The 26716-nt window shown below is 36.8% G+C and overlaps 1 protein-coding gene across 1 annotated transcript in view; it reads right to left on the reverse strand.

Moving 5' to 3' along the window:
* LOC150097089 (myosin-14-like) overlaps positions 1-26716 on the reverse strand; it is a 1147103-nt gene that overhangs the window by 16020 nt on the left and 1104367 nt on the right. The window contains exon 39 of the mRNA XM_090407039.1: positions 15880-16052. Coding sequence (XP_090263165.1) covers positions 15880-16052 — 173 coding nt within the window. The remainder of the gene's footprint in view (positions 1-15879; positions 16053-26716) is intronic.

Here is a 26716-nt window from a genome sequence, read left to right on the forward strand (position 1 = left end):
CAGTAAAACACAACCACCCTCCCCAATAAAGATTACTCTAAATCCATCACCATTCCCTACATCTGGGGCACATCAGAAAAATTACCAAAATCTTAAAAAAACATGACCTGATCTCTTGTTACAGACCATATAGAAAATTGGCATCCCTTATCATCTCCACTAATGACCAACCACTGTCCCTAGACCTACCTGGTGTATGCCAGGTCCTTTGCAGCTGTAAGCTCTCCTACTTTGGCCAAACAGGCAGCTAATATCAGAATTTTGGAACACAAGGACTAGATCCAGTTTCACTAATACAGCCACTCTGGGCTTGCAGACCATGCTCTGGATACACGTCACAGAATATGGTGGAAGAAAGCCACAATAATACAACGTAGCAAATTTAAATTTGAAAGACTATTCATAGAATCAGCCTCAGTCCTAAAAAAGTCTCATGCATCCTCAACAAATTTGGATGCATGAGACTGCCCCAAATCTGGGAAATATACATCTTGAGAACTTCAGCCCAATAGCCAAGAATACCTAATATAGCCAGCTGGGGAGCACCATCAGGACTTTAAGGAAAAACAGTAGTTTTCTCTCTTCGACCTCATTTAGTGTTTATAGTGAATGCATGCATGTGTCTTATTCTTATGTTCCCATGAAGATGGCAACGTGACGTTGCCGAAATATAGGAAGTATATATTAAAGTTGATTTTAATTTATATTCCAGTGTATGTTGTGAATTCCTTAAAATATTTAGTAATCATGTGCAACCAACGTATAAGCCTTTCTACCCCATCATTTGGTCTGTCTCAGTGCTTCTGCAGTTGGTTGTAGCTTTCTGATTGGACACACACACTATGTGTGATGGAGGATAGTTCCTTATTCTCTCACCAATCCTCTTCTTTCTATTTATCAATGACCTAATTCAGTTGACCTCCAACTCAATACACAGTTTTGTAGATGACAGTCCATTGCATTCCTCACTTTCATTTGATAAACCTTATTCTACAAAACTCAAGTCAACCTACGGATCATCAATCACCTCTGCCCTGAATTCTGATGTCCATGGGGTTCAGATAACCTTGTTAATTCCAGTGCTGTCTTATTTCTCATAAAAAAAAAAAGAACAATTTTCTCCCAGTATTATTTTTGAAAACAAATTTCCAGTCAAGATGAGATTTCTCTCCTTGGAATCACCCTGACATCAAGTCTCTCCTGGTATAAACACATCACAACCATTGCATACTCAGCTTCTTAAAAACCTAGGATTTCTCTTTCACTCAAGATGTTACTTCACCTCTGAACAGCTGTTAAACTTATACAAATCACAAATCTGCCCAACTATTGAATACTGCTCTCGTATTTGGAGTGAGGCAATTAGATTGATTGATTCAGAAATGGCAATGCGATCTTTATTCAAACACGGTAGTTGTCTCCATAATTTTCAAAAATGCATTCAGATCACCATGTAAGCCTAAAAGAAAGGATTAATAACTCATCTCTTACCAACTCACCCCCCGCCCCAACTTTCGCACAGACCACATATTGCAGAAACCAAACTACAATTGGTTTCAGCAATATGCGTATTCTATAAATATTTCTATGGGAAATGTTCATCTGAAATAGCAATAATAATTCCCCGACTTAGTACTAAATTTGTTGGAATATGTGCAGCTGCTGCTCAACATCCCTTCACAGTACCTTGAAACCCACAGAACAAGTTTCTTTTCCTCCTCCTTCAGCCCTGCTAGTGCTGTATTGTGGAATAGTCTTCATCCTGATGTGTTTCTCAAGGAATGCAATATACGAGGTTGGTCTGAAAAGTTCTGGGCCTCGACCATAGATGGCAACACTATACGCAATATTTTTTTTTTCTAAGTTGGTACATCTGTGTACCAACGTGTCACAACTGTGTCATAAGCGCCCATGTGAAATTGCAAGTCATTCAATCAAGTAGTTTGTTTTATACAGCTATCTGAAGCAAAAGTGTTGTCTGTATCCCTTGAAATGGATAAAATTCAGTATTGTGTGGTTATAAAATTCTTTGTAAAAGAGGGTTTAACACCAAAAGAAACTTATTCAAAGTTCCAAAAAGTTTATGCGCACTCTTCTCCTTCGTTTTTGACAATTAAGAAATGGACTGCCGAGTTTAAACATGGCCGTACCAGCCTTGAAGGTGATCAACGTGAAGGACGTCTAAAAAGTGTAACAACACCAGAAATTATTGTCAAGTGCACGATATGGTATTGGATGACCGGTGAGTCAAAGTGCATGAAATTGCTGAGACTATAGTCATTTCAAAATAACATGTAGGATATATTTTTTATGAAGAATTGCAAATGAAAAAGCTTTGCGCAAGATGGGTGCCACCCTTGCTCACAGCAGATCAAACACGCACTCACATGAAAATCTCTGAACAATGCTTGGAGCATTCTAACAAGAATAAAACTGATTTTGTGCATCAATTTATTACTATGGATGAGACTTGGATTCAGCATTACACACCAGAATCCAAACAGCAGTCAAAACAGTGGACAGAAGCCAGTTGTTCAGCATCAGAGAAGACAAAGTAGGTTCCATCAGCAGGAAAGGTCATGCCATCGGTGTTTTGGGATGCTAAAGGCATTTTGTTTATTAAGGGTAAAACAGTAACTGGGGAATATTATTCCGATCTTTCAAGCAGACTAAACAAAAATTTTTGTGAGAAAAGACCCGGTTTGCAGAAGAAAAAAATCATCTTTCATCAGGACAATGCCCCTACCCACAAAGGTGTTTTGGCAATGAGAAAATTAAGGGATGTGCACTATGAATTGTTGGAACATCTGCCCTGTTCCCCAGATTTGGCCCCTTTGGACTTCTATCTCTTCCCAAAACTAAAACTCTTCCTTGCTAGTCAGCGTTTTTCTTCGAATCAAGAGGTGATTGCAGCTGTAGAGGGTTATTTTGCAGATCTTACTGAGAAGTACTAAGGTACCTGAGGCAAATCAGGCCCAGCGTCTAATAAAGCCCGTTTAAAAAAAATCACATTTATGTTAAGTTGCGCCGGTTTGGTTTCTCTCTCACACACACACACACACACACACACACAAGACACAATAAGCAATGGGAAATTAGTGGCACCATATTGTCTAGCAACTGTATTGTGTCAGTTTGACCTAGACCTTTGTGGGAGGTGGTTGTGTCTTCCTGTTTAATAATATTACGCCGCAAAAATTGGTAAGTTTTAATAAAAATATTGTTCTTTTCGCATTGTTTTTATATTTAAATTGTTCTTTCAACATCCAGTTTTATGATAAAAAATTTCTAATTGATTTGAATTCATATTTTACGTTAATATAGATGTGATCTAATCTAGTTCGCGGAGGTTAATAAGGCCCAGTAAATTTGTTGATGGGCCTTATTAAACTGCTATAATTTATGATTTTATTTTTTGGTGATTGCTCATAATAGTTACTTATTCTATTGCCAAAGGCCTCTGAAAATGTCAGAAGTTAAGAACAAAAGGGGTCTTTGGACTAATGAAAGACTAGAAGAAGCTATGAAAGCTGTGCAAAGAGGACAACTATCACAACGTGCAGCATCAGAACGCTATGGAGGACCTAGAAGAACATTGAGGAACCATTTAAAGACAGAGAAGATGACGAAAAGATTAGGAAGAAATACTGTGCTAACGATAGTAAAGTTTGCTTCATTTGGTGTGCCTTTAATTCCAAAAGCTATACACAGGCAAATTTGATATTATGCGAACAAAATGAAATTAGGAATAACTTCAATAAAGAAAGTGGCCTCGCAGGAAAAGATTGGCTGAAGTTATTTTAAAAGAAAAACCCAACAATTTCTAAACATAAAGCTCAATCTTTGAATCCTGCTCGAGCTGTAAGAACATGTCCTAATCCTCCATCTTGTGATTCAGATAATTCCAATGATGAGATTCCACTGGCAAATCTAAAAGCAAAGAACTCTTTGAAGTCATAGTTTCAGGAATTAACGCCAATGCCAAATTACGCAGTTGTAAAGGCAACATCACGAAGAAAGTGTTAAATTATAAGGGGCAGAGAGTGACCAAAGATCTTTTCAAAGAAAAGGAGAGTGAGAAAGAGAAGGCTGCCAATAAAAAACAGGAAGAACCAAAAAAAAATAAAGGAACAAACAAAGTGTCAAAAGAGGGGTGGTATTGCCATGGATGAAGAGAAGAAAAGGTTGCTGATATGAGGCAATGCACACGGTGTCTTAAATGGTACCATGAAGAATGTGTTGTCTCACCAAAGAAGAATGTGGCATATTTGTATGCCCTTATGACTGTTCTTAAGCTAATAATTATGATTAAAATTAATAATAATTAAAAATAATTGTTATATTCTTTTTTTAAATATTTAATTTTGTTCAAGGGCTTTATTAAACTACTATGGTTTAATAAGGCCCACACAAGATGTTTTTTAAAGACTTGGTTAAAATATAAATTACTGCAAGAATTGTTCTTATTTGTGTTTTTTTTTTTTTAATTAGTGATAATATAAACTTTAATATGAATACTGTTGTTTCAATTAATCTAAACAATTGTCTAACTTACTCAAATTTTAAATAAGGTGGACCTTATTTGCCTCAGGTACCTTACACTGATGGGATAATGGCACTGGAGCATCGCTGGAATAAATGTATTAGTCTTACGGGAGATTAAGTTGAAAAATTAAAATAATTTTGAAATTATAAATTCATTTTTTTCATTGTTAGGCCAAGAACTTTTCAGACCACCCTTGTATGTCTATATCAATATCACCCCTATTCCTCTTATCCACTAGATTCTGTAAATTGTATTTTCTCAACCTTTCATCATACTCAACATTCCAAAGATTAAAAACTACTTTAGTCAAATGCCTCTGGACATTTTCTAACATCTTTTCATCCTTTTGAAACGAGGAAACTAGATCTGTGCAAGGGTTGTTCATAGATAGCCTAAACAAGGCTTTATAGAATGGAACCAGAATCTTTTACTTCTAGAGTGTCCTCCTCCAAATCTGTGCACAGTAATCCATATGTGCTCTGATCAAAGCATTATTCAATGGAATCATAACTTTATACCTCTACATGTCATTGATCTCTGCATCATTGCGATAATCTGTTACTATCCTCACAGTTTTTGCAAAATGTCCCTGAATTTCAGGTCCCTATCCAGCATCACCCCAAGATCTTTCATCTCCTCCACCTCTAAGATATTCCACCAATCATATGCTCTGCATCCCATCTTTGTTGCCCAAATTTTAAAATATGATACTTTGCTACACTGAACTTAAATCCCCACACACATTCGATCATTCACCCAATCTATTTAAGTCCTCTTGCAAAACATCTGCTCTACTTTTCATAGCTTTCCCCAACTTTGTATCATCTGCAAAAAACTATATATATATCACCATTCAAGCACTTTCCAATGTCATTTACATACAAATTAAACAACAACAGTCTCAAACAGACCCCTAGGAGCACACCACTAGTGACTTTCCTCTTTTGGGATATTGCTCCCACAGAAATCTATCAAAGGTCATTACAAAATCAAAATATACTACTGTGCATGCATCCCCTTTGTACAATGCATTTTTTATCTTGTTATAATGAGTAAGTAATTACTAAAACAAAATCTTTCATAAGCAAATTCATGCTGTTCATGAAATGGATTTCTGATGTTGTGAATCCAAGTTATCACAGCCTCTTTAACACCTGATCAAAACTTCAGACAAACAGATTGGCCTAAAATTTGAAGCCCTAGTCTTATCAACACCCCCCTCCTTTATAAAGTGGAACAATTTTATCCTCTTTCCACTCCTTTGGAACATAGGCAAATCTGGGACACATGTTAAAGAGGTAAGTCAGTGCTGTTGTTAGATACACAGAACATTCCATCAGGATGTGGTAATATACTATCACCTTTACTAACATCAAGCTACTAACATCAATTCCTCATATACCTCCTGCTTACCCACCATCAGTGGCTCTTCTTCCCTTTCCCAGTGCTCTCAAATAGTGCATTATGTTACACCCACCCACCACTGAATTAGAAACTGCTTGCAGGTGTAGCATGGAATGAGGAGTTAGCTGGAAAAGAGATCAATGCAGCTTGGGGGATTTTCAAAAAATATCTAGTAGATGCAATTTCTAAATGTATTCCAAAGGTGAGAAGGCTAAATAAGATAGGTGTGAAATGGATGAATAAAGAGATTAAGCATGCAATACAGAGAAATAGAGCATTATGGAGGTAGCATAAGAGAAGTGGAAATAACCAATTCCATGAGGACTACCAAGACCAGGTAAGGCGGGGTGACTTGATTGGTGAGGGTAGCTAAAGAGAGGTATGAACAACAATTAGCTAATGATCCTAAGGAGTTCTTTCAATATGTAGCCAGCAAAAGAAAGAATGATTATGGAAGGATGACACTGATTGGAGAAAATGGTATAAAGACAGCTGTTGCAGAAGGTGGGTGGAGATACTTAATGAGCAGTTCATAAAGGTCTTTCAATCTTATGAATGTGACTGCATGGAGAGATTGAGAGCAGTAGATGATGGGGAGGAGAGATTGATACAAAATATTGATACAAAAATGCATAGAAAAACAGAAATCCGTCTTTACATGTTTCATAGATTTTGAAAAAGCATTCGACAAAGTCAGACACACTAACTTAATAGAAGACCTTCAACTAATAAGGCTAGACGAACAAGATATAAGACTAATAACAAATCTGTATTGGAATCGGTCAGCTACCATTTAATTAGACAACATTACCACCAGTGATATTAACATCAAAAGAGGAGTGAGACATGGATGTGTACTCTCACCACTCCTGTTCAACATATACGCAGAGGTAATCTTTAAAAAAAGCATTGGAAGAATGTCCAGAGGGAATCACAATAAATGGAAAGATTGTTAACAACCTACGATATGCAGATGACACCGTGCTAATTGCAGATAACATTATGGATCTCCAAAAGCTCATTGACAGAGTATACATAGAAAGCCAAAGAATGGGAATAAATATAAACATCAACAAGACAAAATACATGATCATCAGCAAACATCCAGCCTCATCAATGAAACTGACACTCAATGGGAAAAATATCGATCAAGTGTCAAGATATCAATATCTTGGTTGCTGGCTTAATGAACGGTGGGATTCAGAAATAGATATAAAGACAAGGATTGAAGTTGCACGGCAGAATAGTGTTCTTATGAAAATTAGAATACTATTCTGCAATAAAGACCTAAACATGGAAGTCAGATGCCGAATGCTGAAATGCTATGTGTGGTCTATTCTGCCGCTATGGAATTGAAACATGGACATTGAAGACGACAACTATGAAGAAAATCGAAGCCTTTGAGATGTGGCTATACAGAAGAATGCTAAAGATATCATGGACAGAAAAAATTACCAATGAAGAGGTCTTAAAATCCATTGGCAAAGCTAAACATCTTGTACAAATAATCAAGAAACGAAAAACATCATATCTTGGCCACATCATGAGAAACAGCATATACCAACTTCTACAAACTATTTTGGTAGGAAGAATTGATAGCAAAGGAATTAGAGGAAGAAAAAGAATATCATGGTTTGACAACATCAAGACATGGACAGGAAAAATCAGTGCACAACTGCTCAGATTAGCACAAGAGCGCAGTTTGTTCGCCAAGATGGTCGCTGACCTTCAATAGAAGATAGCACAATAAGAAGAAGAAGATGAGGCTTTCCATGGGGCTTGGGTAATAATAATAATAAACCTTTATGCAGATGTATATAAACATTACTTACACAGAGTGTATGCAAAATAAGTAGTCACATGTTCTAGGCAACTATTTAAGAATGCTGCTGGTCAGTAATCATCAAAAACAGAAGAGCTGACTAGTTTCTCAAAAGGTGAGATATCCCAGATGGTCAATCAGTGGAAAAATAACCCACATGACTTGTCTAAGAGGTATAACTGTGGTCCTACGATAGTCTGTCAGAAATGAGATCGCCGAAACATTTAATGAAGGCTGTTAAAACTGAAGAGGATCGGCATTGCAGTCGCATGCTTATACAGAAACTACTGATTTCTGTAAAGAACCAGAAAGTTAGTTTACAGTGGTGTCAGAAGCATAGTGACTGGACACTGGAAGACTGGAAAAAAGTGATGTGGTCTGATGAGTCATGGTACACCTTGTTCTACACTGATGATAGACAAAGTATTTGGTGAGAGTCTCATGATGCAATGAACCTGGCTTGCCCTGTAAACACAACTCAAGTTCTAGAGGTAGTGTCATGGTGTGTGTGTGTGTGTGGCATGCTCTGTTGGTATGGAACAGGTCCCATGATATCTCTGGAAGATCTGATGTCCTCCAAGGAATATCTGAACATTGTTCTTGATCAAGTAGATCCTGAAATTTTGACTTTTATTAGGAGATGATGGCCGTTTCATGTTTGGCAATCCTACTGTTCATTGCACAAGAATTGTTCAGTAGTAATTCAGACATTTCACCATCTTCAATGGTCACCACAAAGCTTGAATTTGATCCCCAATGAGTATGTATGGGACATGTTAGATAAACAGATCCAGGAGTAAATCCTCTTCCATCAAATCTGAGCCAGTTAAAGGACTGTCTGGTGAACACCTTGTGGAATCTATGCCAAACCACATATGTGCTGTAATTCAGACTAAAAGAGGTCCAACATGTTATTAAATAAAAGTTTCTAATTCAGTGGTTGGTATGTGTACATTAATAAGGATGATATACTTTAATGAACTGCTCAATTAAAACCTCTACTATCTATATCTGCCTCAGTGGTTACCATTCTACCATTACCACTGACCAACTCATCCTTCCATAATTATTCTTCCTTCTACTGGCCATGAAAAAAAAAAAAAAAAAAAAACTACCTACGATTTTTGCTGCAGCTCATACTTCACTTTTACTACTCTTACAAGAAGGTCAACTTCCTTGATAGCTTTTGTACTCATGTAATTGATTATTGCCAATCATCCTGTACCACCACAATGCCTTTTTCTTCCAGACTGCATGCTTCACCTCTTCACTCATCCAATTTACACCTAATTTATTTAATTTCCTGATCTTTGGAATGCAAATACACCCAGACATTGCCTTTACCAGACGGTTCCTGAGAAGGGATGAAGTGACCAAGCAGCATTGATCTCCTTCCCAACCAAATCCATCATTTGACACCATCATTTTATATTGTAGTTTTATGAAGATGATAAATTAAATATGGAAATAGACAACAGAATCGATAAAGCTGGTATTGTAGGAAGTCAACTGAATAAATTTATATGGAATAAGAGAGAAATTAGTCAAAACACTAAATTAGCTGTATATAAGATGTGTTCAAACCAATTTTAACTTATGGATCTGAGAGCTGGTTAAAATACTTGACCAAAGACATGAGACCACAGATATGAGAGTCATATTGGAGGCTTAATGGATTGTATACAGCACTCAGAAAGGATTAAAACAGAATTTAATACTTCCTATATATTTTGTATCAGTAAATGAGACATCTTCAGGGATTACAAAAAAACTAATGCAACATCAAAAACAAATAACAAACAATACTAAGCCCAACCACGTGGGTGACAGTAAAGTCCTATCTAGGTGGAGGAGCGCCCTCTAAGGGCAGTTGTAGGTGGCCCGGAATGTAAAGTGGGACCTCTGGTGATAAGCGTTTCCCAAATCTTAGGAAGCTTAATGCAACCATATTTGTTGAGATTTGGTTGATTCCTGAGAGCTGCTGCTGATTCTAAGAATAGTCTCTCTTTTTTGAATTTGTTTTGGTGGAGCAGGGTGGTTTTTTCCCATGAGATCCTGTGGGTTGTATCCAAGACATGGTCAGCCAAGCCTGACTGACCATAGTTGTGTTTGCAGATGAATGACTTATGTTCCTCCAGGTGGATAATGGCTGATCTGCCTGTCTGTCCAAAGTACACCAGTTTACATGAACAGGGTACTTTATAGACTCCAGGCATTGAGAGAGGAGGGAGCTGATATTTTGTAGAGCGGATAAGGGTAGCAAGTTTGCGGTGGGGCTTAAATGCTGTGTGTAGGTTGTACTTTTTTAAAATCTTGGCTATTTTTTCGGATGTGCCATGGATGTAGGGTATGGTGATGGCATTTCTAAATTCTTTCTGAAGAGAAGACTGAGGAGAGGGGGAGGACATGATTATTTTTTTTAATACTGTGATCACTGTAGCCATTGAAGAGGAAAGTGTTGTGTATGTGGTCACGCTCAGGTAGTTGTATCCTGTGGTTGTATCCAAGACCATGTCTTGGATACAACCCACAGGATCTCATGGAAAAAAACCACACCCTGCTCCACCACAGCAAATTCAAAAAAGAGAGACTATTCTTAGAATCAGCAGCAGCTCTCAGGAATCAACCAAATCTCAACAAATATGGTTGCATTAAGCTTCCTAAGATTTGGGAAATCTTATCACCAGAGGTCCTGTTTTATATTCCAGGCCACCTATAACCACCCTTAGAGGGTGCTCCACCTAGATAGGACTTTAGTGTCACCCATGTGGTTGGGCTTAGTATTGTTTATTTGTTTTTGATGTTGCATTAGTTTTTTTGTAATCCCTGAAGATGTCTCATTTACTGAGACCAAATATATAGGAAGTATTAAATTCTGTTTTAATCCTTTCTGAGTGCTGTATACAATCCATTAAGCCTCCAATATGATGTCCTCACAGCACTTAAACCTCTACACACAGATATGAGAGTCCTGAGAAAGATTAAGGGTGTGAACAGATGGCATCAATAGCAATATTATATTAAAAATGAGGATATTAGGAAAGAACTTGATATTGTTAGCATCCAGGAATGTGTTTGCATAGCTAATCTCAGGTGGTATGGTCACTTAAACAGAATGAGAGAGAAAGATTAGCAAAACAAGTGTTCTCTGCCAGGTTGGCAGGAAAAAGACCCAGAGGAAGACCAAGATATAGGTGGACTGATAGAGTAAAAAGTGCCTTAGAAGACAGAAATATAAGATCTGATAATGTTGGAGTCTTGACAGGTAACAGATTGATTTGGAGGAAATTGTAGATAGGAAGTTAGTGGTGATGTAAGTTTTTCATGTAGCTATCATATCCTGTACACCTCTTAAGGGTACATGTCAGAATTTGATGATGATGATATACTTCCACATAGCTCTTTCTCATGGCAGTCCTGATATGGCTGCTATTGAAAACCTACCTTTACTGGCAGATACATTCAACAAAAGTGCTCATCACACCTCTCAAAAAATTGGTGTTATCAAGTCTTTAATTAATAGAGCACATAATGTGTGCTCCTCTACCTCAAGCTTACAATGAGAACTTCTCACTTTAATGGAATTTAATGGTTACAACCCTAATCAAATCCAGCAGATAATTGACTCCTATGTTCCAACACCTCAGGATTCTTTGACAGACCGCAGGGTTCCAATCCCTTATATTTCTGGCATCTCTGAACCGATTGGTAGAATTCTGAAGAAGTATCATCTCGTTCCCACATATTTTCCTATCAACAAAATTTCTCATCAGTTGCTATCTACAAAAGACAAACTGTCATCTCTGTCATTAGCTGGTGTTTACCAGATATCTTGTGAATGTAATACTTTGGGCAGTCAGGCCATTCTGTGGAAAAAAGAATTAATGAACATCAATATTATATCAAATACATGAAACCTCCAGAGTCTGGTCTGGCACAACATAGTATTGAAACTAAACACAGTATCCAGTTGGATGGAGCTTGTCTTCTCCATAGAAACAGGTTTAAATATGAATGCCTTTTCAATGAAAGTTGCAAAGCCCTTTTATATCAGCCAAATCTGAATCATTGTCTCTCTCTCTCCCAAAAGTTTGGAAGATTCTTATTTTATGTAACCATCAAAAATAGTTTTTAATAATATTATTTATTAATATTAATTTCTAGCATGCAGCAATAGTTTTTAATTGGTAAACTACCGACTGCTGTATGTACCTTGTATTCCCGTTTCTTTGATTTTCTTATTTCTACGCACTGATGATGTACTGTTATTTTCCGTAAAAATTTCTGTACTTTATTTCATTAAAGTTAATTTCTGTGGTTATTGTATAATTTATTGTTTATTGATCATGTCATGGTCACTTTCATCAAGATTTGACACCTAATTTACAATAACATTCCCTGATGAAACTCAAATCCAAGACCCTAGATCCTCATGTACTCTGTTACCTACTGCCTACGATAGCTATCTCTTAAAAATTCAAGACATTTGTTCTCTTTGCCTCTAGATGCTGTCTCTTCATTCCAGTCTGTATTATCATAATTGAAATTGCCCATAATGATCACTCTTTTCTTATTAGACAGACAAAGTTATCTAAAGATTTCCTTCTCACTGCCTTCCACATTACCAATTCTATAGCAGCACCCTACTGAACATTTCATCCTGTCCACCTTTGCTTCACACCATACTGTTTCAAAACAATTGTCACTATTTGAACCTTGCTTCTCCACTTTAGATGGACATGACATTGCTCTATCATCAACAGCACTCCTCCTCCCTTTCTGCCTTATCTGTATTCATGAAAAACTACATAACCTTTTATCTCTATTCCTGTCAGAATGTCATCCACATCGTCACAATGCTACAATCTCATTCCTCTTATTTTGAATACTTCTGGCATTTATAAACATAAACAATTAACTCATTTCTGGTTCTCTCTATCATCACTGATATTACACTGTTCTTCGAGATCTAAATGTTACCTCCCACATCTGTGACTAAATTAATCCTCTTTTGCACACTCACACATCTAATCCTGAAATGAAACAGGTTAGGGTGGACAGTGTTTCCTGATTTCCCCTCCTCCCCATTTCCATGACCATTTTGTCTTCCTTCACTCTCATTCTCTTGACTCATGCCACTACCTCTCCTACCCAACTCACCTGCACTTCCACATCACTCTTGCTTCCTCAGGTCTTCCATTCAATTCAATTATTATTTATTCTTGCAGGAACAGTTCTCCCCTGATGCACACCAAATGTAGCCTATCTACATTTGGAGTATAAGGGGGGCAATAATGGCTATAAGAATACTGGCAATAGACTGGTTTTTTTTATACACAAATGCTAGAGGCATTAGGAATAAAATCAAAGACTTTGTGGCATTGACTGACTCAGTCTCTTCAAAGTTTGTTGGTATCAGCTAACTGAGGAAGATGTTCTAACAGGGATAGAAATTGAAGGGTATAGCATATTTTGACAGGATAGGGAAGGTAAACATGGCAGTAGAGTGTTACTCATGATAAGGGATGAATTGTGCATGCTCAGGGTAGAGATTCTCAGTGGAAATAATAGTAATGGCTTTGAAAGTATACGGTGTGAGACAGATGTTTATAAGACAAGATATTTAGTGGGATGTTGCTACAGACAGGGAATATAGATGGTGCTGGGCAGGAAATATTTCAGCAAATTAGTTTGGCAAGTGCAAAGCGAGTGATCATTATGGAGGACTTCAACTATAGCAATATGAACTGGCCAGAGGAGGCAACATACCATAATAAGGGAACTGAAGTTTTGGATTTCTTGAGGGACAACTGTCTTTGGTAGCATATGGTGGAGGGAACATGAGGATCAAGAGTTTTGGATTTGGTCATAGCATCAGAGATTTGATGGGAGACATATAAAGAGAGAGGTGGAGAACAGTTGCATGATGAATATAAAGAGAGAAAAATTAGAAAATGAGAGGAAACTGTCAATGAAATCCAAGGAGAATCGCAAGGAGTTTTTTTTTGCTGTGTGGTTAGTAGGAGGAAAAATGATAGTAGATGGATTACCTTGCTGGGTGGAGATGGGAATGGGGCAACCAAAACAGATGACATAGTTGAGCTAGTTAATGATCACCTTATTAGAGTGTTTCATCCTAATATAGCAGGCTTTATTCCTATAAGGATAATGAGTGATGAAGTGAAGGAAGAGGATTTATTCCAAATACCGAGTACATAAATGTCAATAAGGTGGGGGGGGGACTAGATGGAATTTCACCATGTGTTTTAAGGGAATGTGCTATGTGCCATTAACTAGGTTGTTTAATAAAAGTCTTGTAATGGGACAGGTTCCTAGAGAGTGGAGGGAGGATAAGAGAGTACCACTGCATAAGAGTGGTGGTAAAATGAAGGTATCAAATTATATTCTTGTTTGTATTTCTTCTATAGTTGTTAAGATTTTGGAAAAATCGGTAAGAATTCATATACAGAATTGAACAGATGAGGGTAATATTTATGGAGGCCAGCATGCATTTGTTAAAGGGCTCTCTTGTTTTAGTAATCTGGTTACCTATTACAAAGAGTAACAAAAGCAATGGATGAGGGTAAGGCATATACACTTATTTATTTTTTATTTTTATGAGGCATTTGATAGGGTGCAACATAACAATTTGATTTTTAAGTTGCATCATATGGGTTAGGATATCAGGTCAGTGGAGAGTTCAGTCCTGGGACCATTACTGTTCAATATTTATGTCAATGATATTGTGACAAGACTACAGGGAGATGTTCAGTTGTTTGCAGATGATGTGAAGCTTGGAAGAGTTATTAGTAATAGTGTTGATATTTTGGCTCTTCAAGAGGATATCAGTTTAATGCAACTAAATGTAAGGTTTTAAAATTTTTGATCCACAGATGGGATGCTTCATACTCACTTCGAGAGTTATACTGGAAGAAATGGAGTAAGATTAGTGAATTGATTAGTCCAATTCACAGATTAGTGAATTGGACTACAAACTGGCTGTCTGATAGATATCATAGATATGAGGGTAAAGAAGCAGATGAAAAAATGATATCAGGCCTTGACAATGTTATTTATGACGTTAGACTGAGGGCATGAAAACCGCAGAGTTTAGTGATTATAAGACAAATGGGTAACATAATTGAGACATTTAAACAATTGAGAGGTATTTGCAGGTGTGATACTGGGGAGACTTTTGATATATTAGATTAGAACCATGGAAGGAACATGTACAAGACGGTATCCATACAAGTTGCAAAAGGAGTTGATGAGTAGAAGGATAAGAAGCATTGAATGCAAGGGGGTGGTGGTTGTGGAAAGAATTAGATTATGGAATTCATTGCCTGAAGGGGTGATAAATGTTCAGACAGTGAACATAAATTAAAGATACCAAGAAATTATATACTTGGTTTAGTGCTTTATCCAAGTGTAAGCAAACAAAGTTTGTGCCTGGAGTATTTTCAGGACTGGGACAACTTGTATGTAGATGCTAATGACTTCACATTACTTGCCTCAGTATCCCATAATGCAAAGAACATATCCTTGCAGACATGTATAATGCTATGCATTAGAAAGGGCACTACCCCCCAGTTTTGACCTTTATTGAGGTCTCATGTTTAAGAAGTGACATGAGAAACTGTGTTGTTTAAGATGAGTCTCCTACAATCATTTGTGACTCCCTGGAGGTGTGGAATAGTAATAATAATAATTATTATTATTAAAAAGACTTGAATTTTTACTTTTGAGATTTCCTTACCTCTCCAATATTGGTAACAAATGATTCCCAAATTTTTCACAGCTTTTCACTTAATGCTTAACAATGAATGAGCGAATTTATTTGTAATGAAGCAGATATTTTATGAACAATTTTAAAATTTAGTATGTATAATGTTAGGTTTAGGGACATGCAGCTTATAATTAGTCAGAGCCTTGGGCCAGCTATCTCTGATTGCTACCAGTGGAAAATGAACTGTTAAGGGAATAAAAGGCATTATCTGATTTTTTAAAAAGTTTTTATATTTTTTTGTATAATGCTTTCAAGTTTAGTTTATTTTCATTTGTATATTAAAAAGCAAAAAAATCAACATTGGTGATCTACATTCTGTACCTGAGTTTGTTCTTCAAATTAGTTACTTCTCGTTGCAGTGATTCAGTAAGTTCTGCATATTCATCCAATTCTCTCTGCATTTTCCTTTTTTGAGCTCTTTCACGAGAACATTCCTCTTCAGCTTCTTCTGTTTGTCGTTTCAGAAGTTTTAATTTGCTGTTGAGTTTCTCAACCTAATAAGAAATGCCACTCTGTTTTCATATGAAACTCCAATTAATATATAAATATTACAATAATGATGAGATTTTAATTAATCACAATTATTATTATTATTAACACCATACATTCAAAAGACTCGCAAAAAAACCCATCAAACTGTGTTTAAAACTCATTCAATGTATCTCCACATTCAGCATACTGTCAGGCAATACATTCCACTCACCAACCATTGCAAAGAACATGCTCCTTAGGTCCTCGCTCATACCCTCCTTATACACTCTACAGGGATGTCTCATTTGTCTACCCCCATTCCAATGAAAATTAATATATATATATATTTTTTTACCATTTAACATTTTATTATTTCTCAGATAAATTACATACATACATACATTATAATTTTTTTTATTGATTTCTAAAATATTTACACAATCACAATACTCGTCTTTAGTGACGTTCCGGCTTGTAATTTTTACAAAATTCAGCATTAAGTGCTGCACATGCGATTCATTTTCTACATTGCATTTCAATTAAACTTTTGATAATAATACATTTTTGCATCTATAAAATAGAAATTTTATAGATGCTAATATTAACAATGAGGATTACACAGAATTTTTGAATAATGGATAATAATAATATGATAATGTCTCAGATAAATTACATACATATGATTATTACAGACATTTTTTTGCATGTTAACACATTATGTATTATTATTTGACACCTCCAGGGAGTCCAAAGACTCATCGAGGGAGGGCACCTGCTCTACAACTCTGTCTCAACCACTCAATCCACCAACTGACTGCAACTACACCAATGCCATCTACCACCACTAGTATTTCCACAGACAACACAAACATCCATGCTCACAGCAGGATTCGAACCCACAGCCTTTTGGCTGGAGAGGGGATATGCTAACCACTCGGCCAGCCAGGCTGGCATAGTGGTTAGTGCATATAAAATAACAATTTTTCTATTTTCATCGTACAGAGTATTTACATATTTACAATTAATACATATTAAACTTGATGCTCTACATTATACTACACGCAGTTTAATGCACATTATTTCTTTTCGATATTTTTTTCTTTGGATACAGATTCATACACTATATACATATATACAGGTATCCCTCAATTAACATGGTTAATTAATCCCCCGATGTTACCGCATATATCAAAATCGCATTAATCAAATCTAATAATCAATGGTAAAAATTACAATTCGTCCATGTTCGATTACTGTATTAATAATTCATTTTATATGGTACTCTTTTATGAAAGATAAAAATGAATGTAAAGTAAATATTTAATAAATACTTGTACCTACATTATTTACTGCAATTTTTTTATCAAAAGAAGTTATAAGAGTCGTTTGAACAGTTTTAGTTTTTTCTTATCGGCATAAATTCTACGATAACAAGCAAAATGACTCTCCAGACCTTGGCAAACAAGCAATAAAACATAAAGAAAAAACACCGCAAATATAATACATGATGGTAGAAATTAAGTGGATATTGAATCCAACATTATTTCATAGCCAAATATAGAAACTACAAGAGTTTCGTGCCGAATATATAGAAACTAAAAGTTTCGGCGGATGCAAGCATAAGCAACCTTATGGGCAACTTGTAGTAAAGGTGGAATAAGCTTCAGATCACTTTCCTTAGTATTTTCCATAATGTAAATCACATCTCATAGAGAACATGTATGACAAATAAGCCTTTGGCTCTCTATTACATAATGGTTTATTTATTTTCATTTACAATCTAGAAATTATTGAACAAAGAATAAAAAAAAAAAAAATTAACCATACTATACTGACGTCGGAGGTCGCATATCTCTCTCTCAGATACAATTTACTGTCAAATATCACAAACCCTTACATAACATGTGTTAAACCAAACTTACAGCAAAAAACAGTGCGGAATAGCACTCGTAAAATATGAATGCACAGCTACTCATGACCTCCAAGCTATACACTGAATTATGTAAGAATATTTGTATTAAACATTTTGAATGTATCTGTCAGATCAGCTGTGAGCTCTGCGGAGTTAAAGGCGCGTTAATCAAAACTCTTGTTGCGTATATCAAGGGATTGCCGAAATTAATTTCGGCGCATTAATCAAATTTAAGGAAGGGATACCTGTATATATCTGTATCTTCATTATTATTATACACTGTACTGACTGTTTTGTTACATAATTTGCAGTCTTTGATTATGAGGATTATGTGTAGATGAATGAGGTGCATTAATCCCACCTACTTCGAAGCTTGGGTTAGCTTTTATGAAGAGAGTGGGATTAACCTTCACTATTTATGTTGTTGTTACTGTTTATGGATGAGATGTAGGCATTGGATACTGGTGATTTGTGATGTGTATATTAGTGTTAATGGTATATTAACTTTGTTAGTATATTTTCCAGAGTTCGTGTTTTAATGTTCTGTAGTTGTCTATGTGTTTTAAATTTCTTGGTAGGTTGTTGAGTAGCATGGGTATCTGATGTGATCTCACAAAAGAACCGTATGAGTTGTTGAAGGGTGTAGGGATGTAGAGAGTTGTTGTGGGTCGTGTTATACGATATGTGTCTGTTGTTTTGATAAGTGATGTTGAAGTAATTCCTTAGTAATATTATGTAGTGTTTCAGATTTTTAACGCTCAGGATTCTGTGCATCGCCATCAGATAGTGGCTGTTGTGTATAAGGTGTCCAAATATTATTGACACAATTTTCTTATGTAATATTCATAATTTTGTTAGGTAGCTGTTTGATGTGTTTGCATAGACTGTTAGACCATATCTGAGTAGGGATTCGCAGATACCGTAATATAGGAGTTTTTTTAAGTTAGATGAAATAATGTCTTTTACTTGGAAGAGTTTTGCTGCGATGATGTGGAGTTTGGTATGTAGGTATTCTATATGTTTTGTCCATTTAAGGTGGCAATCTATGTAGAGACCAAGGTATTTTGCATGTGTTACAGGTTTTGATTTCAGGACATTGGCAGGTTTTTTTGTTGTTAATGCAGCAGTATGTGTGACAGTATATCGATAGTCGTGCGGGGTGCATGATTCTTGGGTTGTGTATTATTAACATGTGTGTTTTGGTGCTGTTGATTACAATTGCATTTTGGTAGAAGTATGTTGTGATTTGGAGAGAGCCATGTTGATGTCTGTGTGGATTGCTAATAGTGTGGTGTCATTTGCGTACTGAAATATTTGACTTCTTATGGCCAGGTTATGAACATCGTTAATGTATGTGTTGAACAGAGTGGGTGATAATATGGCGCCTTGAGGGACACTGTGTTTTATTTGTATACCCTGGCTGTGACATGTACCTAATTTTGTTACTTGTGTTCTGTTTGAGAGATAGTTCCTGAACCAGGTATGCAGTGTTCCACTTATACCTATTGAGTATAGTTTGGTGAGTAGTATGTCATGTTCAAGTGTATCAAATGCTTTAGTTAAGTCAAGCAGTATAAGGACGGTGTACTTGTTTTTGTTGAGAGCTTTGTTCATTGCATTGCCGATGTCTTCTAATAAAGTGATTTTTGTTTTCTGAAAGCCATATTGGTTTCGTGAGATGATGTTGTACTTCTGTAGATAGTTCTGTAGTCTGGTGTGCATTTTTTTTTCTAGAATTTTTGAAATGTCTGGTAGGGTAGCTATTGGTCTGTAGTTCTGAGTATTGCTTCTTTTACCATGTTTGTAAATTTGCGTAATTATTGCAGTTTTTAGTTGTTGTGGATTAATGCCAGTGTCGAATATTGTGTTCACAAGTTTTAACAGTATTGGATTTATTTGTTCAAAGTGTGATAAAAGGTCTATATGTGTTATTTGGTCTATTCAAATTTGCTTAAATGTGGCGGTCGAGTTAAGCTAGTCTAGAAAACGTGTTTTTAAAGTTAAATATAGTGTGGCTTTTTGTCACAAATTGTGCTAAAATTGCGCATCGGTTAGAAACAAGTGTCCTTCAGTGGTATTATTGTTTAGAACTGTGTTGTATATATTGTGTTTTCACTGCCATTTGTTTCACTATATCAACGTGTAAAGATGGCGTCCAACAAGAAACGTACGTCAGCGGCGCGCAGGACCTCTACTACTACACGAAAGGCTGGCTCAGCGTTAGATTTTTCGCAATGGATGCGTTGCGGAAACTGCTACATGTATGCACCGAAAAATGTGAAGGATCTGTGGTCGGTCTGGCAAAATGAAAAGAAAGAAAATGTCGACGTATGTGAGAAGTGTCGGGATAGGCTGGAGCGTTTAGGAATGGAAGCTGACATCGGGACCGTAGCGGAAGAACTTCGGCGGGAGTTTATGAAAACGAAAAATGACCTTCATCTTCTTCATGAGGAAGTGGAAGTGATCGGTAAGGAGATACTGGAAGTTAAAGCTGAGTTTAATGTGTTAAACAGAGAAATTAGGACTATAGAGATTACTTTAGCTGAAGTAACTAGAACAGGATTACATATGGGTGAGTCTTTGGTGAATGATTCAGTAATAAATAGTATGGGAGTGATTGGGAGTCAACATAATAAAACCACAAGTGGCCAAGAAGAAATGAGATGTAGTGAGAGTGGGGGGGTAAGTAATAGAGAGTTGAGTAATGAAGCTGGGAGAGTCATGCTGAATAGTGTAGAGAATGAGTCCATGAGTGTGAACTTGAATGAAGTTAATAGTGGTAAAATATATGGTGATTCTATGATTAAGGGTATGGAGAGTGGTATGCATGAGGAGTGCTTGGCTGATGGTACAATAGAAAGAGTGGCTTTAGCAATAAAGAGAGGGCATGAAACAGACAAGATGATAGTTATGGTGGGTACGAATGACCTGAGAGGTAGTATAAATCGGGTAGGAAAAGATTTAAGAACATTATTAGATATTATGAAGAGGAAAAGTGTCAATGGGAGAATAGTGTGTGTGCTGCCTCGTTTTGACAATTACGAGTTAAGTAGACGAGCAATGATAATGAATGATATGATTGCAAGAATGTGCAGAAAAAGAGGTCTGGAGTTTGTTGATGTTTGGAGTGTGTTTGAAGGAAAAAGGCAGTTGTATGCTAGAGATGGACTGCATCTTAACATGGACGGACATAAGAGATTGAAGAAGTTATTGTTTTCTGAACAGGTTGAAGTTATTGGGCAGGGAAACTAATATTGAAAAGGTTGAGTGTAAGAGAGAGAAACTTTAGCACTGATTGTGTATTTATTGATCCTTATAGGCAGAATAAATTGCAGAAGAGAGGGGAAAAAAAATCGGCATAGGACTATGGTAGTTAGTGACTTATATATCAGTTCTAAAGCCGGTACAAGATCTAGAGGGAATCTGCAATTTTTGTATACCAATGCTAGAAGCATTAGAAATAAGAGAGAAGAATTTTTGGCATTAGTCAGTGAAATCTCACCAAAAGTTGTAGGCATTAGTGAAACTTGGCTGTCAGCAGAAGATGTGGTCACTGGAATTGAATGTGATGGGTACAGTATTTTCAGGGAGGATAGAGAAGATAGAACAGGAGGAGGAGTACTGTTGATGATAGCTGATGTGTTGCAGCCAAAGAAAGTAGTATATCATGATGATAGACATGTGAATGAGAGTTCATTTGAGGCAGTCTGGTGCGAAATAGTGACCAACGCAACCAAATATACAGTTGGATGCTGCTATAGGCCAGGGAGTACAGGGGGAGATATTGAATTCATGCATCAGCAACTTAGTGCAATGAGTGAAGGCTTAGTGATTATTATGGGGGATTTTAATTATGGTGATATCAATTGGAAGGAGGAAATATCACGTAGTAAAAAGGAAATGGAGTTCATACATCTGCTACGAGATAATTACTTGAAACAGCACGTAACTGAAGGGACACGTGGTGAGAGAGTGTTGGACCTGGTTATTGGTTCAGAGGTTATATGCATAAGTAAGGTGACCTCGTTACCTCCAGTTGGTGAAAGCGATCATGTGGTATTGACTTGGGAGGTTGCAAAATCTTTGGATTTTTCTATTAAGAAGGGGTATGTACGAAACTACAGGTTAGGCAATTATAACAAGCTTCGGAGTGAGCTTGCAGCCATCCCATGGCAGAACATATTGCAAGGGAAAGATGTTAGCAGTGCTTGGGATAAAATCAGCAGGTATCTGAGGAAAGCAATATCAGATTGTGTCCCCATGGTCAGGAGGTCAAACAAGGCAGGCATTAGATGGATGAGCAGTAGTATCAAGCTTGAACTACAAAAAAAGAAAATGTTATGGAGAATTTATAAGGAGAAGGGCGATCAGGACACCCATGAGCAGTAGAAGGCTCAAGCTAGGAAGGTTACCAGCATAGTAAGAAAAGCTAAATCAGATTATGAGAAGACCTTAGCCAAAGAGATCAAGGGTAATCCCAAAGAGTTCTTCCGCTATGTGGCAAGTAAGAGGAAGAATGACTTCAGAAGGATAACCTTAGTGGGTGCTGATGGTATTGAGGTGACAAAATCAGATGTAATAGTCGAGTTACTGAGTGATCACTTCTCAAAAGTCTATCACCCAAGTGAGGATATCTCTATACCTATAGCAATACCTAATGTGAGAATTGAAGCTAAAGAATCAGAGGTATTAAATATATTGCGAAACTTAAATGCAAACACTGCGGTAGGCTTAGATGGAATATCAGCTCGGGTGTTGCGTGAATGTGCAAATGAATTGTCAACCCCCTCTTACCTGGATATTTAATTTAAGTTTGAACTCTGGTATGGTCCCTAGGGAGTGGAAGTTAGGCAAAGTGGTTCCTTTGCATAAGGGTGGCTCTAAAACTGCAGTATTGAATTACAGACCAATCACCATATCAGGAGTAGTGGTAAAAGTATTGGAAAAGTTGGTTAAAGACAAAATTCAAGAATGGGTGGATCAGGATATGATACTCTATAGAGGCCAACATGGTTTTGTTAAAGGTAGATCCTGCCTTAGCAATCTATTAACTATCCATAATAGAATAACATCAGAGTTGGACAAAGGAACTGGCTACACAGTGGTACTTCTGGATTTTGCTAAGGCTTTTGACAGGATACCCCATAGAACACTGTTACGCAAATTGGAGCAGATGGGAATGGATATTAAATTGGTGATATGGATAGGAGAATGGCTCAGGGAGAGATACCATAAGGTGGTGTATGGAGGAGCCGAGTCCAGAATGAGGCAGGTGACCAGTGGTGTGCATCGGGGCTCTGTGCTTGGGCCAATGTTGTTTAATTTGTATATAAATGATATAGGAAACGGCTTAAAGGAAGATATTCAGTTGTTTGCTGATGATGCAAAGTTGTGTAGTGCAATAAAAAATCAAGCTGATGTTGAAAGTTTGCAGGAGGATTTAAATAAGCTGGTAAAATGGGCAAAAGAAAATGGATGTCAGTTCAATGTGGAAAAGTGTAAAGTCTTGCATTTTGGGATTAAAAGATTACCAGCTGTGTACTACATAGATGGAAAGGTACTCCAAGAGATTGATGAGGCTAGGGACTTAGGGGTATTGGTAGATAAGGAGATGAAGTTCAGAGGACACATTGCTAAGGTGTCCAAGATTGCACATAGGATTACTTGGTTGTTGAGGAACACACTGACATCCAGAGATAAAGAGGTTATTATTCCCCTTTATAAAGCATTGATACTTCCACATTTGGATTACTGTGCTCAGGTCTGGTCACCTGGATTCCTTGGAGATGAGGAGGCTGTGGAGAGGGTTCAGAGAAGAGTGACCAAGTTGGTGAGTGATATAAAAAATGCTCCCTACATTGATAGATTGAGAGCTTGTGGATTGCAGAGATTGGTTGATAGGCGAAGAAGAGGGGATATGATAGAAACATTCAAATTACTAAAAGGTTTTTATAGGATTGATGCAGGGGAAATGTTTCAGCTGTGTGATAATGATGGAAGAACAAGAGGTCATCTCTGGAAATTAAAGAAGAGTGTGGTTAACAAAGGTGTCAGAACAAGGTTTTTTGCCTGGAGGGTGGTGAATGAGTGGAATTCATTGCCTGACTGTTGTGAGCTCTTCATCTGTAAATGAATTCAAGAAGAGATATGACAGATATTGTTTTGCTAGTTTGGGTCTCCCGCGATGAGTCTACTGACTCCATGGAGATACCCGTAATAATAATAATAATAATAATAATAATAATAGTAATAATAATAATAATAATAATAATAATAATAATATTCCTGGAATGGTCTTCGGTTTTAGCTGTAAGAGTGCTTCTTTCAGTTCCTGTTTTGTTACAGGTGGAAAATACATAGTTTGTTGTTGATGATAATAATAATAGTTATTATTACTATTATCCTAAGACTCTATGAAGTCACAGACTCATCTAGGAGATCACTTTGTTTATACACAAATCTCATCATAACATGCCTTAAACACATTCAAATTCTCTGCACATACTATGCTCTCAGGCAATGCACTGCAATCATTCATAACTCTGTACAAAATACCTACCTCACACTCCCTTGCTCACACACTCCTTATACAGCTTCCAGGGATAAACTCTGGTTCTCCCCAATCTCCTATAATTTTATGAAAAACTTCTTCACTTTTAATCCTATAATGATCCCTTATCAACTTATACATCTCTATTATATCACCTCTTTCTCCTATCCAGTAGACTCTGCAAATTTCATCACTTCAACCTTTCTTCACATTCAACATTCCAGAGATCAGAAACTACTTTGCTTAAAGAAGCTACTCTGGACCTTGTCAAACATTTCTTCATCCTTTTCAACACCAGGTGACCAAATCTTTACACAGTAGTCCATATATGGCCTGTCAAAGACTTATATAATGAAACCAGAATCGCCTTACTTCTATAAGTCAGTGTCCCCTGCATCATTGCCGGAATTCGTTGCACTGTCCTCACAATTTTGGCAATATGTCCTCTAAATTTTAGATCTTTATCCACCATCATTCCAAGACCTCTTACTTCTTCTGCCTCCAACAACATATTCCCACCAAGAGTAAATTCTACATCCCATCTTTGTTTTCCAAATTTTAAAATTTTACATTTTGCAAAATTGAACTAGCATTTCCTACTCTAGGGTCCATTCACTCAGTCTATTTAAGTCTTCTGGTAAGGCCACAACATTCTGCTTCAATTCTAATACTTCATCCCAACTTTGCATCATCTATGAACAATTGCATATCCACATTGAAATCTTCCCCAATATCATTACCATGCAGATTAAACTGCAATTGCCATAAAACAGACCCCTGAGGCACACCACTAGTGACTTTCCTCTGCTGGGATATTGCTTCCCAATACACAACTTGATGATACCTAACAGATAGCCAATCTCCAAAACAAGGCGCTAGTAAAATATCCAACACCATCTACTCTAGTTTGACTATCAGTTTATCATGTGGTAACCTATCAAAAGTTTTTGCATAATCTAATTATATCACTCTGTATCCATTTCCCTCATCTAATGCAGCTGTCATTTTATTGTAATAAGTGCATTACTAAAACATGGCCTCACTTTAGCAAATCTGTGCTGTCCATCCAAGATAAAATCATGATTCTGAACCCAACTCTGGATCTTGATTCTCACCAGCCTTTCCAACGCTTTAACTACAACACCTGACACACAGATTGGCCTATTATTTGATGCTTCAATTTTGTCACCTACTTTATGAAGCAATACAATCTTGTCTTCCTTAACCTCCTCTTGACCCAATGTAAGACTCATATTAAAAAAATATCTCAAGGTAAATGTTAACTCCCTGGCACATTCCTTCAAAATATGCCATGATATGTCATCAAGTCCAACAGCCTTATTATTTTCATCAAGTTTGCTTAATTCCCCATATACTTCTTCCTCACTCATAGTCAGTATCTTCCCCTCCTCATCCACTGTTCTCAAACTCTCTACGATGTCACATTCACAAGGATGGAAGACCATTATGAACTACTCATTTAATATCTGAAATATATTCTTACCAGCAGTTGTCCTTATAAGATTTTCTCTAATCAGTTCCATCATACTATTATCATTCTTTTTTTTGCTGGCAATATATCAAACCTAAGATTTTTTTTTTTTGGCTTCATTAGTAACTGCTGCTGATACTGAACTTTTGCAACCCTTACCAACTGAGTCACCCTCCTTGCTTGTTCTTTGTATTTGTCATGGAATTGATTATTATCACTCCTCTAATGCTGCCTAAATAATGCCTTTTCCCTCTTTATCACACGCTTAATCTTTTCATTCATCCATTTCACACCTAGTTTATTTAACCTTCTCGCCTTTGGAATACATTTATGTAGACAAGTTTATACGTTGGTTATGCATTACTAAATCATTTAAGGAATTGGCAACAACGTACGTAAGAATATAAATTAAATTACACTTTAATAAATATTTCCGATATTTCAGCAACGTCACGTTGCCATCTTCAAAAGGAACTTACAAAAAAGACACGTGCACGTGTCTTTTTTGTAAGTTCCAGAAACAGGGAATGAAGTGAGGAAGCTATTGTTCTCCTAAAAGTCCTGATGATGACCCCTAGGCTATGCAGGTGTTCTTGGCCGTTGGGCTGAAGGTCTGCTGATGTAAGCCTCCCAAATTTGGGGCAGTCTCATGCAACCAAATTTGTTGAGGTTTTAGAGAGTTTCTTAGGGCTGAGGCTGATTCCATGAATAGTCTTTCAAATTTGAACTTGCT

This window comes from Typopeltis vanoorti, chromosome 17, assembly GCF_054136105.1.
Source record: "Typopeltis vanoorti isolate ZY-2024b chromosome 17, IOZ_Tvanoo_1.0, whole genome shotgun sequence".
NCBI classification, from domain to species: domain Eukaryota; kingdom Metazoa; phylum Arthropoda; class Arachnida; order Uropygi; family Thelyphonidae; genus Typopeltis; species Typopeltis vanoorti.